Genomic DNA, 12,206 nt, shown 5'->3' on the forward strand with positions numbered 1-12,206 from the left:
TCGCGTACGGCGTATTAGTACCAATAACAAATCCACACTGTGAAGACAACCGATCTCACTACCCTCCTTTTGCCCCAAAACTACCCCAGATACAACCACTATCGGCACCGATCTTCTCCTCGTGTTCGTATGGAGTTGAAAATGGACCGGATTCGTTCCCTCCAGGAGACCCGCGTATGTACAAAGTATTGACTCCAGGCCGGAAGAACAGCCAGAGAGCACAGACTACACAGACTATCGACGGTCAGCGCAAGGCCGTCCGTCTACCGTCGGCGATGGCGATCCAGGCGGCTATAATTAGCTCGCCGACAGCCAGGCCCTGGCCGCCCTGCTAAGGGCTAACAGTAACACGCAGCCTATTGACGGCGCCCTGGGGATCCCATTCACCCATTCACCCATTCACCTTTGACACCCTTGGCACTAGCAGGTCGGCCAACCATGCCCAGTAGTCATGTTACCCCGTTGATGCCGTCTGTCACGCTTATATTCTGCGTGTAACGACCGCCGTCTGCTCCACTGACCACTTCCCAACCTCCGCCACCAATGCACACCCAGATAACTGGCGACATGTCAGATAGCGCTCTTGTCTTGGTCGCTGTCGCCAGCTGCTAGCTTCTTCTTCTTCTCTCTGTCTCTCTTCCGAACCATCACCCTCTCCGCCTTCCCAAACCCCCCCCCCCCCCCCCCTGTGATCATGCGCTGGGCAACGTGTCTTATCAGTGCCCTCGTCACGTCCGTGGTGCCACTCGTGGCTGCGACCAGGCTCATAGAATCGAATGCTTTGAATGTCTGTCAGAACAGCCCCAATTTCACAGCAACGCATTTCAGCGTCCGTTTTACACCCAACAATCATTCCCTTGCCCTCAGCTTCGATGGGGTGGCTGCGATCTCGGGTTATGTCACGGCGGAGCTCAAGATCAATGTTTACGGCTATCAACTGACCAGCGAGACACTGGATCCGTGTAAGATGAACCTGCAAGGCTTGTGTCCCATGAGCGCGGGGGCCATCAATGTTCAGAATGCCAATATCGACATCCCTCAGGATGTGGTGGGCAAGATCCCGGGTCAGTGTATTAAGGACGAGCGTCAGCCAGTGCTCCACGCTAACATGATCAGGTGTCGCATACACCGTACCGGACCTTGATGCCTCCATCCGAGTTTACATCAACTCCACCGACACGGGCACAAGCATTACCTGCCTGGAAGCAGCACTGTCGAACGGGAAAACGGTCAACCAGAAAGGCGTCGGATGGACTACCGCGGTTATTTCAGGCATCGGGCTTACTGCTTCAGCCGTGACCGCTGGACTTGGAAACTCGAATACGGCGGCCCATGTAGCGGCCAATGTCCTTGCCTATTTCGGCTTCATGCAATCACAGGCTATGTTCGGCATGGCATCCGTGCACATGCCGCCCATCGTGGAATCATGGACTCAGAACCTACAATGGAGCATGGGAGTCATTCATGTCGACTTCTTAGACACGATCTGTACCTGGTACCAAAGGTCAACTGGGGGCATTCCATCGTCCGTCTTATCAGAACTCTCGACAACCTCGGTAGAAGTGCTTAAGCGCAAGAAGCGCTCTTTTGAGAGAGCCGCCAATCTAGTATTCAAAAGGGCTTACACCCAATCGGAGACGGCCACGTCCAGTACTACCGTCGTACGTGGAATCAAGCGCGTGGGCTTTCGAGCCGGGATTGAAGAAACCAACATCTTCCTCACCGGCTTCATCTTTTTTGTGGTCTTTGTTGCGGCGGTGATGATCCTTGTTGCCTTTCTAAGGGCAATCTGTCACATACTTGCGAAAAAGGGAAAGTTAACAAGCGACAAATTTGCGGACTTCCGGGTGGCCAAAGGAATCCTATACAGGCTTATATTGATCGGCTTCCCTCAGATGTGTGTCCTTTGCCTGTGGGAGTTCACACAGAATGATTCTGCTGCCGAAGTAGTCCTTGCAGTCGTCATGTTTCTATCAGTGATCGGCACTCTGGGCTGGGCTGCCTTCCGAGTTATCACTCTTGCAAGGAGGTCGGTTACACTGCACAAGAACCCGGCGTACATCCTGTATTCCGACGAGATGTGTCTGAACAAGTTGGGATTCTTGTATGTGCAGTACCGGGCAACAGCATACTACTTCCTTGTTCCTGCCCTTTTATATACCCTCATAAAAGCCATGTTCATCAGTTTAAGCCAACCGTCTCCGATTGTGCAGACCGTGGCCATGGTGATTATTGAGACTTCCGCACTCATCGGCACCAGCATTATGCGACCCTGGATGGACAAAAAGACCAACGGCTATAATATTGCTATTGGGGCTGTCAACTTCTTAAACGCTATCTTTCTGCTATTTTTCTCCAAGATCTTTGACCAGCCTGGCATAGTGACGGGCGTTATGGGAGTTGTCTTCTTTGTGTACAACGCAGCCTTTACCCTTATTTTGCTGATCCTTGTCCTCCTCACATCTGCCTACGCTATATTTTCAAAAAACCCCGACCTACGTTATCAGCCTATGCGGGATGACCGTGGATCATTTGTCAAGTCGCAGAGCCAGTTGATTACCGAGCTGGATGCGTTGGGCTCGACAGCTCGTGGGGAAAATAGCAAAGATGCGTGGAACAAGGTCAGCCTTCTTACGGAGGACAATGGGTCCGTTTCCAGCGGCAATGGGGTCAATGGAAGCCATCCGAATCTGGGAGGGACTCAGCATGACTTACCAAACCCTCAATTCTCCGAGTCACCCGCGAATCAAGCGGCTCAGTATCCTGACGCCCGGGCAATCAGTCCTGGTGAACGAACAGCATCGCCGGCGCCAGGGGAACTGCAGCGCACGCTGCTCAGTGACAGCGACATTGCAGCTAGGAATGAGAAGTATGCCGTTCCATGACAACGAAGGAATATTTTAGCCCCAAACCCTCTGTCCTGAATGGATAGAGAGAGCTTGCAGAAGGCTCCTAATCGACGAAAATGGGTTGGTCTTGTATCTGAATCACATAATTCGTGCGAATTTCATTTATCTTCGTGAGAGGCTGGCGTCCGTAGCTCAGACCAACTTCACCGGTAGAGGCTTGACCGTCAGTGTGCTGGTGTAGTCCGTAGATGGGTGGGTCGGGAATCGGGATAGCCCGAAACCCCGTGGGGAAGGAACGCGTCCTCGCCTCTTCTCCTTCTTTTCTCCTTTTCTCCTTCTTCCCCCGACTCACCCCCCCCCCCTCCTCCTTTAAGACGTCGTTTGAATGATAGCCCCGCTGGCTCATGAAATGCTGGGTCCGCCTGCTTGACAACCAGAAGCCGAATCCCCTCTGCGGTCTCCCCAGACAACGTCATTCCCCACCAGCCCCCGCCAGCAGGTAGATGGTTTGGGGAGAATTCGGATGCTCCACCCCCTGATCGGAAAGATGATCTGCCGATAATCTTCATGTTCCTCCATCATGGTATGATGGTCGGGTGCCAATAGTCCGACAGTCCCGCGGGTGGGACGGACTTCATGGCATGGCTGGTCCACGGGTCTATATAAATAAATAAGCAGGCTGGTCGGTTTCAAAAGCCACCAGCGAGCATTGGAATTTAATTGCCCAGGATGCGGTCCTACTGGCTTCTCACGCCCGCCTTGCTGGTCTTCACTGTCTTGGCTATACCCTACGAGGAATATATTCTTGCTCCGGCCTCTCGCAATCTTCTTCCTACCTCCGTATACCAAGTTAACGGCTCCGTCACCAATCCTGCTGCCCTGACAAGCTCGACCACAGGAAACACCACCTTTCATGGCACATCTTCTGTAACGTATGATTTTGGGCGGAACATCGCAGGGATTATCTCTCTGGATGTTGCCTCCGCGCCAGCATCTGCATTCATTGGGGTCACATTCACGGAATCCCATCTGTGGATAAGCAATGAAGCATGTGATGCTACTAGTGACGCAGGTCTTGACTCGCCGCTATGGTTTCATGTCGGCAGAGGTTCTGGACTCTATACGGCAGGGAAGAAACATACTCGTGGTGCGTTTAGATACCTTACGGTCGTCAGCAACACCACATCCACCGTCTCCATCAATAGTATCCGAGTCTACTATACCGCGGCTCCCACGCAGGACCTTCGCGCCTACAAGGGCTACTTTCATAGCAATGACGAGCTTATCAACCGCATATGGTATGCTGGTGCATATACTTTGCAACTCTGCAGCATTGATCCCTCGACGGGAGACTCGTTAGAGTGGCTCGGCATCCTCGACTCAACCGATAATATTACTCTCCCACGGACAGACTCGTGGTGGTTAAATTACACTATCACCAATGGCAGCAGTACCCTGGTTGATGGCGCCAAACGGGATCGGCTCGTGTGGCCGGGAGATATGTCCATCGCTCTGGAAAGCGTGGCTGTCAGCACTGCGGATCTGGATAGTATCCGCACGGCCTTGGAATCATTATTCGCACTGCAAAAAGCCAACGGTCGCTTGGCCTATGCAGGAAAGCCTTTCTATGATATTGTAAGCTTTACATATCACCTCCACAGCCTGATCGGCGCGTCATCACTCTTTCAGTACACTGGAGACCTTGCTTGGCTGTCGCGATACTGGGAACAGTACAAGAGAGGTGTGCAGTGGGCGTTGACGAGTGTTGACGACACCGGGTTGGCCAATATTACAGCTAGTGCTGACTGGCTGCGTTCTGGAATGGGTGCACATGTAAGTTTGTTTTCACCCTTACATCTAGAGCATCAAAGGCTCGTCACATACTTCCCGACAACACCTTATTAATATAACCGCAGAATATTGAGGCAAATGCGATTCTGTACTATGTTCTCAATGATGCCATCTCTCTCGCCCAAACCCTCGATGACTTATCCAGTACCAAGAACTGGAGCAAGACTGCGACAGGAATCAAGACTGCTGCCAACAACCTTCTCTGGGATGACCAGAGTGATCTTTACACCGACAATGAGACCACCACCCTGCACCCTCAAGATGGCAATGCCTGGGCACTCAAGGCGAATCTTACCACTTCATTCAACCAAAGTGAGGCCATATCGTCTGCACTCGCCTCCCGCTGGGGACCGTATGGGGCACCCGCCCCAGAGGCTGGGAGCACAGTATCCCCTTTCATCGGCGGGTTCGAGCTGCAAGGGCATTACCTCGCTGGCCAGCCCGATAGAGCCCTTGACCTGATGCGCCTGCAATGGGGATTCATGCTCGATGACCCGCGCATGACCAGTTCAAGTTTCATCGAGGGGTACTCAACTGACGGTTCGCTGGTATACGCACCGTATCGCAATACGCCGCGAGTTTCGCACGCACATGGATGGTCGACAGGCCCGACATCCGCTTTGACCTCTTATGCAGCTGGGTTGCATCTCATCGGTCCGGCGGGAGTGACTTGGCTGTTCAAACCGCAGCCGGGTAATTTGACCCAGGTGGAGGCCGGGTTCACAACTCCGCTGGGTTCCTTTGAGATGGCTTTCCGTAGCTCGACAGAGGGCTTTTACCAACTGACATTCACCACGCCCAATGATACCTCTGGATCTGTGGAGATTGGCGACGTGACTGGAGAACTAGTTTCCGATAGGGGTGTGAGTGTGCAACTAGTCAATGGCAGGGCAACCGGACTGCAGGGGGGGACTTGGCGATTGACAAGCCCGTGAGGCCGGATATCACAATTCTCTTATGTATGGGTAAAATATTCCTATTGGATGGCATGTTTCTCCTGGTAGTAGCTTGGTTTGAGAGAAAGATCATATGTCAACCATCACCAAGCTACGGAATTTGTGACATTGTCTGCAAGAGCTTGATTCTGCCGTGTTGATTTGTCCCAAGTCTAGTCAGTACAATATCTCAAATACCCATCTACCTGGAACTTTTCTGGTCGAACGGGACAGATCGTGAACCTTGTAGAAACCCAAATTGAGTGGAATAGTAGCTATGCTATTTAATTCTGCGTATAAGGATCGACACATTGAGGTTTGAACATCAATATCTATCTGTCTATATACGCACTATCTCATTAATATTTAGTACAAGATGACACTATCTAAACTGGAAAACCCAGTTGCAACACCTCCCTCATTCACGTCCTTTGCTTTCGTCCGCATCAGCCACCCGCCCTGCTCATTGTGCAGGACCTTTCCTCCAGCCTGATCCCAAAGGATGGTGCCATAAATCCCCAGCTCCCCAATGACATGTCCACTTAGAACCTCGCCGTCGGGCCGAAGAGCCACGTTCTTTGCGTCAGCCGGAGGCTGAATCAGCTCCATAAGGATCCAGCGCTTCCACTCTGGTTCGGGGAGGGATTGAAGGAACTCAGGAATCGCTTCTTTATAGATGTTATTGCCACCTCCCTCGCGCTGAGGCTTGAGGACGTGGTTGGCTGCAGTTTCGGGGTCCAGGGCAAGCTGTCGTCCGCGACCACTCACCGAGAGGTCGTATTGCGGTGCGAAGGTTTCCCGTAGTCTCGCGAGCGTAGCTGGGTCGGTTCTGGAAAGAAAGTTCGCAAGATGGTCTGGGCCCGTTTCTTCCGCGAGCACCTGCTGCACGACTTTACTGCCGGCGAGTTGGTTCAGGACGGTCGGGCACTTAATCGCGGCCGACCGCTCCAGGTGGGTCCGCGCTTCCCAATCGCGCTCGGACTTGTAGTCTGTGGGCGTGTAGAAGCACCGCAGGTAGACGGTTGTCACTTCAAACTCGGTGCCTTCGGCGTGGGGAGGCCGGTAGATGAGAGGTCGGGATGGATTTGAGCCCGGGATGTGCGTGTGATCCAATGTCTCGGAACTGAGGAGACGGAAGACGGGGATCTTGTGAACCCTGGTTAGCTGCCTCGAGAGCGCCAACTGGTCGAAAACGTTTCTTTCGCCTTCCTGGACGAGAACAAGAATGCATGTGGGAAGGGCGGGTGATGACTTGGAGGGCCCATAGGCTGTGTGCGCCGTAGCTAAGCCTGCAGCCAGAGTCTCCACTGAAGTATTGTCAGGGGGTTGGTTCGAGTCAAGCAAAGGATGGGATGGATATGAGATTGGGTTGCCCGGTGGTGAGCTGAGGAGTTCCGAATGAAGAGATGTCACGAGGGAAGATAGGCCGCCGAATGAGGAGGAGATGGTGTTGAACTCCACCTGTTTCAAGGACGGTGCGGTGGCACCCGACGGAAAGTGGGCCATGTAATCGGAGCGGTAGAGACCAAGGGCTAGTGTCTGAGCATATCCTTCTTCCTTGACCGCAAGGTGAACCTTCCACAGGTGAGAGATGAAATCATCCACGTCAATGAGGCTAGAGAGAGAGGATTTAGTACCGTCCAAGTCGGCAACACACAGCTCGATTGAGCCATGGGCCAGATGCCAGATCGGAGGTGTCTCCTTACTCTTCCATAATGTCGCCAATCCACTTCTCATTGCAGGTGATCGCCGCGTAGAGTTCGTTGTATACCGTCTGGAGGGCTCTTGCCTCGTCGAAGCAAGCCTTCGGAAAGGGACTGGGAAACAAGGTCACCGGGGCGCTGGTTGCAGTCACGCCTCGAGGGTCCGATTCTTTCGATATGAAGGCAGGGGAGGGGCGAATCATGAGGCCATGCTGGACAGTCCAATCCTTGACTGTTCGCACCAGGAACTCCTTCTGTGCGGGGTTGAGGGGGGGAGGGTAATCGGAGTAAACGGAGTCAGTCATGGCGGAAATTCGATTCGCTAGCAGAGGGCGCTTGTCGGGGTAGATGCAACCCAGGCCTCAAGAGAAGAAGCCGAATTGAAACTGTCGCAGGTCCTCTCTTGCTGGTGCGGAGGGGGAGGGGGAGGAGGAGGCATATCGTTTCTATTAATCAGCACGAGACGATCTCCGCAGTCACCGCACGGGGCAGAATATCCACACCGTACCGGAGCAATGATGATGCGGAGGTCGATTTGGCAACCGCGCGATCACATGACTGGCCCGTGCCGTCCCATAGATACCAGCCGTTCTGCCTACGATGTTCCAGAACAGCAAGACTACAGGGTACAGGAGTAATAATATATCTCTTTATAGTTATAAGGGAGTGTCAGTCGAACGCGACTCTCAACAAACTCCAAGGCAATGCCTATCGATCAAGTTACTGCATGCTCCAGGGCTTCCACCTCCCTTCAACATGCATACTTACATGCACAGGTTAGTAATTTTTAAGGGGATCATAAGACGACTTATTTCTCCTGTGATACGTATTGTGTTGTATTGCGTTGTGCTTTGCAAATAAGCTGGATTAATTAGCGCGCTAATACCGCGCATGATCAAACTGATTTTCTCACATAGTAGGTAGATAGAGCATTCGATCTTGAATAGGTTAAGAGATCCATCTCTTTTTTTTAACATGCGTGCATTGCATATGCACGTACAGAGATCCTGTCAGGCTGTCAGATGGTTCCAGAATGGGCTTATCCGATCCGAGTCCCAAGCGCCACGGTGATAGGGTGGGTGGATTGGACAGGCGAGGTCAGCCTTCTGCAGGGGCAGACAGAATTATCCGCGACTCCGCGCCCCGTTCCGAATATGCAGGGTGTTCTGGGTCAGGGTGGCGAGGTTGCGAGATCGACACACCATATCCTATATATGGATATGTGTAGGAGATGATGTGCTGGAGACGCAAGATAAACTATCAGGGATAGATAGTCTGTCTTAAAAGCCGGTGGGTATGGTCCAGATGTCAAGCTGTTGTGCATGGCGCCTCTTGCCGGGAGATATATAAATATCTCGCCATGGCTGCGTCGTGTTGGGGACCTCTGTCTAGCCAAGTTAACAGATTGTGTGTTTCTCTGTCTAACTATCTGTGTGGGTGTCCTGATCGTCACGTCCAACAGCTTTACTGACTTCTGGATTAGGCTTGCGATAGAGTAATTCTTGCCGACTGACTGGCTGGCTAGTGCTGTGGTTTGGTTGCGACAGAGTCACTACTACTCATACCCGATCCCCGATCTCTAAATTTAGCACATCGTCTTCTAGGCTCAACAGTCCCATCGCCCAGGAGGCTGCTGGACGTTTGACAACGGTGATAAATCGTCTTTCATTGCTGTCGGTTGATGCGGCCTCTGCATCAGGCGATGTCCATTTCGAAGCCGGTCTGAATTCGGATTGGTCTTTCCGCTCATACTGTGGCCCGCGACCTTGCATGGCAGCAATTCTCCATACATTTTCACAGCTGTTGGCTATAGAGTCTGATGTCTTCCAGCCACTCACGCGAGAGAGCTCACGCAGCTTTGTGACGACCCAATCTCGTTGCGCAGGATCTGTGTACTGAACTGCGGAGAAGAAAATCGGCACGGTCATCTCGATTAGACAAGACCCGAGAGTCGGGCTTAGGCCCCCTGCCTCCAGGTGGAATTCCTGGGGGTAGTAGACCCCGGCAGCGATTCTACCGATCATCTGGCTATAATCGTCCGTGATTGATGCTGCTACCTTGGCAGATACCATCATGGCAGGAGGCATGGATGGGTGAAATCTGTGGAGTAGCATGCGACCAGTGTAGTAGTAGCCCCATACTACGGCCATGTTGTGTGTCCGGTACTGCAGAGCCGGTCCAAACGGAGTTGAAATTGGGGGCACACTATCGGGGGGTAGGGGCCTGAAGTACGGACCGAGAGCGTGGGCAAATGAGTCGAAAGCTGCCAGAATACTTTCCCACTCATTCTCGGCGTCAGTGTAGGAGTGGTTCTCCTCCTCCTCATCCTCCCCGTCATCTATGTAGTCTGGGAAATCGACAAAGGCATCTGGCGGGCGTTTGGAGCCAAGGGGTGGAGCCATGCCGTAAAACGGGGGACCGGTTGTCGGTCCAGGCGGACGCTTCACAGGCCCCCCAGCTGGTTCCTGCTGTTCAGGCCGTCGCTGCAGGAAGCGAGCCATGAACATCGCAAATCTAGAGTCAGGCTGCCATTCAGAGCCAGTAGCCTTTGCTGCCTTCAACTTTCTCTTCCTATCACGGACCCCAAAATCCGTCAATCGCCCCATTAAAAGCCACAGGTGATCCGCGGAACCGTATATAGCGTCCAATCGACCCGCCGCCGCACGAGGAGGGCACTGCCCCCACTGTGAGAATGGCATGCTGCTGTTGTGAGCCTATAGTGCTGATAGACAAGGAATAGATGATCTACTCACAATAATGAACCACCGCTGATCATGCTCTGCAGGACGTCCTGCTTGAGATACCACCAATAAAGATCACACTGTAACCGGAAGCTTTCAATATCCTTCCGGGTAAAATGCCTATTTTGGTGGGGGTCGCTATGGCCATCATCAACTTGCCCGAACTCATCATAACTGACGGCCCGACCGAGGAGGGTTCCAATGAGCTTCTCGTTAATACTGTTCTCTTTTTCTGCGAAAGGGTCGTCCTCGGACGCCGGGTCTCCAAATAGAAGATAGTCCCCTAGCGCCAGATTCGGGCGTTCCGCTTGTTGTCGTTCGGCCCAGACCCTACGCCGCTGAGCGCGCAGACCCCGGGCCATACCGGCAAAGTCAATTTCGCGCACCAACTGGGCAGACCCTGCGACGTGGCTATTCCACTTGGAGTGATCGGCCCCCATCACTTCATAGTATCCCAGCAAGAGCGCGGCGGCCAGAGTAGTGATCTGCTTGCGTCGCGTGGGAAGACCCACCGCGGTACTGACCTTTCTAAGCGCATAGTGGTAATGTTTGAGGGAAACGGTGGGTGGAGCTTGCTGTAGGAAGGAAATATGTAAACTGCTAACAGCAAGCATGGCTTGCAGCAATGCTTGGTTCTCCAACGCTTTCAGGGGGAGTGTATACGTCCAAAGTCCCTGTTGGGCCATTGGCACCGATGTACCTAGCATGGTGGAGGGATCGATCGGATGTCGCTCAAAGACCGATAGGGACGGTCCAGTTGCATGGATAAAATGCAGAAAAATTCGGGCTGCTTTTGGATTATTGAGGGGCGAAGAGCCATACGTTGGAAGATAAGAACCCAGGATATTGGGTTCATTCAGATAAGTGGTGAAAGATCGGAGCTGCTGTTGATCGCGATTGGCCGATGCCATGATGAGACTCAGCTGGTTGTAGTTTTGTACGGCCGTCTGCCCATGCAGCTCCTCGTCAGTTTCAATGTCATAATAGTCATCCTCGCCATCGTCTTCAGGATGATCCTGTGCCTGGAGTAACTTTGTGCGCAGCAACCCCGCGCCGGGCCTCCATGAACCTTGCTGACTGGGAGTGCTCGTATCAGTCCGATAGTCTGACTCCATATTGACAGATATTTCTTGACGTTGCTGATCTAGGAAGGCCAGTGTATCCGGGGGTCGGTAAGGTTCTTGCACCGGCAGCGAACGAGACCACGGTTGGATCACTGGCTCCTGAACCGGAGCTGCACCGGGGCCCTGAAACTCGAGTAGCGCCGGGACAGTGATTGACGGTAGGGGTTGCTCCAGTGCCAAGGGTGTAGCTGGCTTAGGAGCCAAGATCGGTTGGCCAGTGCCATCATTCAGTTGCTGGGTAGGAAATGGCCCGGGTGGTTTCTGGGTGTTAAAGGTTGTTTGTTGCGAAGAAGTGCCAGGACCAGTAATCCCCAACGGGTCCTTGAAGACCAGACGCGGGCCATAACCCTTGCAGTCGCGCTTTGATTTGATACAGTTGTTGCAGGTGGGTTTCTCCTCTCCGCATTTGATGCGACGTTGGCGGCAGGCTGTTGGCGTTGGTCAATGCGTCGAGCCTTCCTTATCATTGGGATAGGGCGGACTTACTTAGGCAGCCTGTTTTGGTACGCTTCCTGGGGGCTTTCTGCGCCGACGCATTGCCCGAGACCAGTTCAACGGTGTCGTCCTGCAGGTCCGGCTCTTTGTTTGGCCAAGTGACCGATGGGGCCTGCTGAGACTTCCGGGTATGGTTTACGTTTTCCATGGCGACAAAGACTGGGCAGGCTAAGTTCCATAGTCGTACGACAGGCAGCAGGGCAGCAACGCCGGATGCTGAGCAGGCCCAGGGAACGAAGGTATGCAGCTAGAAGTGGGTACTGGTATGGGTCTGGGCCTGGGGAAGGAATAATGATAAAGAAAGAAAGAGAGAAAGACTTCTGTGGGGAGATCGGATGGCGCTGTCGTGCAATTCCGGCCCATCCCATCTGCCGATTGGCCACTCCCCGTCACGTCACGGCCTCAGGCGCTCGGCTGTTCCCGCAGGGTTCGACGCCTGAAACACCAGGCGGGTAGTACTACTATCAAGATAGTAGTTTGTGTAGATACCTACTATTTAGATAGGCCA

The 12,206-nt window shown here is 53.1% G+C and overlaps 4 protein-coding genes across 4 annotated transcripts; 2 read left to right on the forward strand and 2 right to left on the reverse strand.

The window, feature by feature from the left end:
* The first annotated feature begins 687 nt into the window (after window positions 1–687).
* BO70DRAFT_360667 (transient receptor potential ion channel family protein) lies at window positions 688–3,025 on the forward strand. Its single transcript, XM_025542844.1, has 2 exons — window positions 688–1,064; window positions 1,117–3,025. Exons 1-2 carry the CDS (start codon window positions 695–697, stop codon window positions 2,883–2,885), a joined length of 2,139 nt encoding a protein of 712 aa, XP_025401175.1. The 5' UTR covers window positions 688–694; the 3' UTR covers window positions 2,886–3,025.
* A 187-nt stretch (window positions 3,026–3,212) lies between these two features.
* BO70DRAFT_311925 (putative alpha-L-rhamnosidase A) lies at window positions 3,213–5,827 on the forward strand. Its single transcript, XM_025540202.1, has 2 exons — window positions 3,213–4,682; window positions 4,766–5,827. The coding sequence occupies exons 1-2, from the start codon at window positions 3,579–3,581 to the stop codon at window positions 5,633–5,635; spliced, it is 1,974 nt and encodes a 657-aa protein (XP_025401176.1). The 5' UTR covers window positions 3,213–3,578; the 3' UTR covers window positions 5,636–5,827.
* Window positions 5,828–5,983: 156 nt separating this feature from the next.
* On the reverse strand, window positions 5,984–7,747 carry BO70DRAFT_360670 (glutathione synthase). The gene has a single exon (XM_025542845.1). The coding sequence runs from the start codon at window positions 7,370–7,372 to the stop codon at window positions 6,002–6,004; it is 1,371 nt and encodes a 456-aa protein (XP_025401177.1). The 5' UTR covers window positions 7,373–7,747; the 3' UTR covers window positions 5,984–6,001.
* A 1,150-nt stretch (window positions 7,748–8,897) lies between these two features.
* BO70DRAFT_386215 (putative C6 finger domain protein) lies at window positions 8,898–11,978 on the reverse strand (the record flags this gene model as incomplete). The annotated part of the gene is made up of 3 exons (XM_025545807.1): window positions 11,690–11,978; window positions 10,092–11,631; window positions 8,898–10,038 (listed from the first exon to the last, which is right to left on the reverse strand). The coding sequence occupies exons 1-3, from the start codon at window positions 11,844–11,846 to the stop codon at window positions 8,898–8,900; spliced, it is 2,838 nt and encodes a 945-aa protein (XP_025401178.1). The 5' UTR covers window positions 11,847–11,978.
* Window positions 11,979–12,206: the final 228 nt, after the last annotated feature.

Source organism: Aspergillus heteromorphus, assembly GCF_003184545.1.
Source record: "Aspergillus heteromorphus CBS 117.55 chromosome Unknown BO70scaffold_7, whole genome shotgun sequence".
Classification (NCBI taxonomy): Eukaryota; Fungi; Ascomycota; class Eurotiomycetes; order Eurotiales; family Aspergillaceae; genus Aspergillus; species Aspergillus heteromorphus.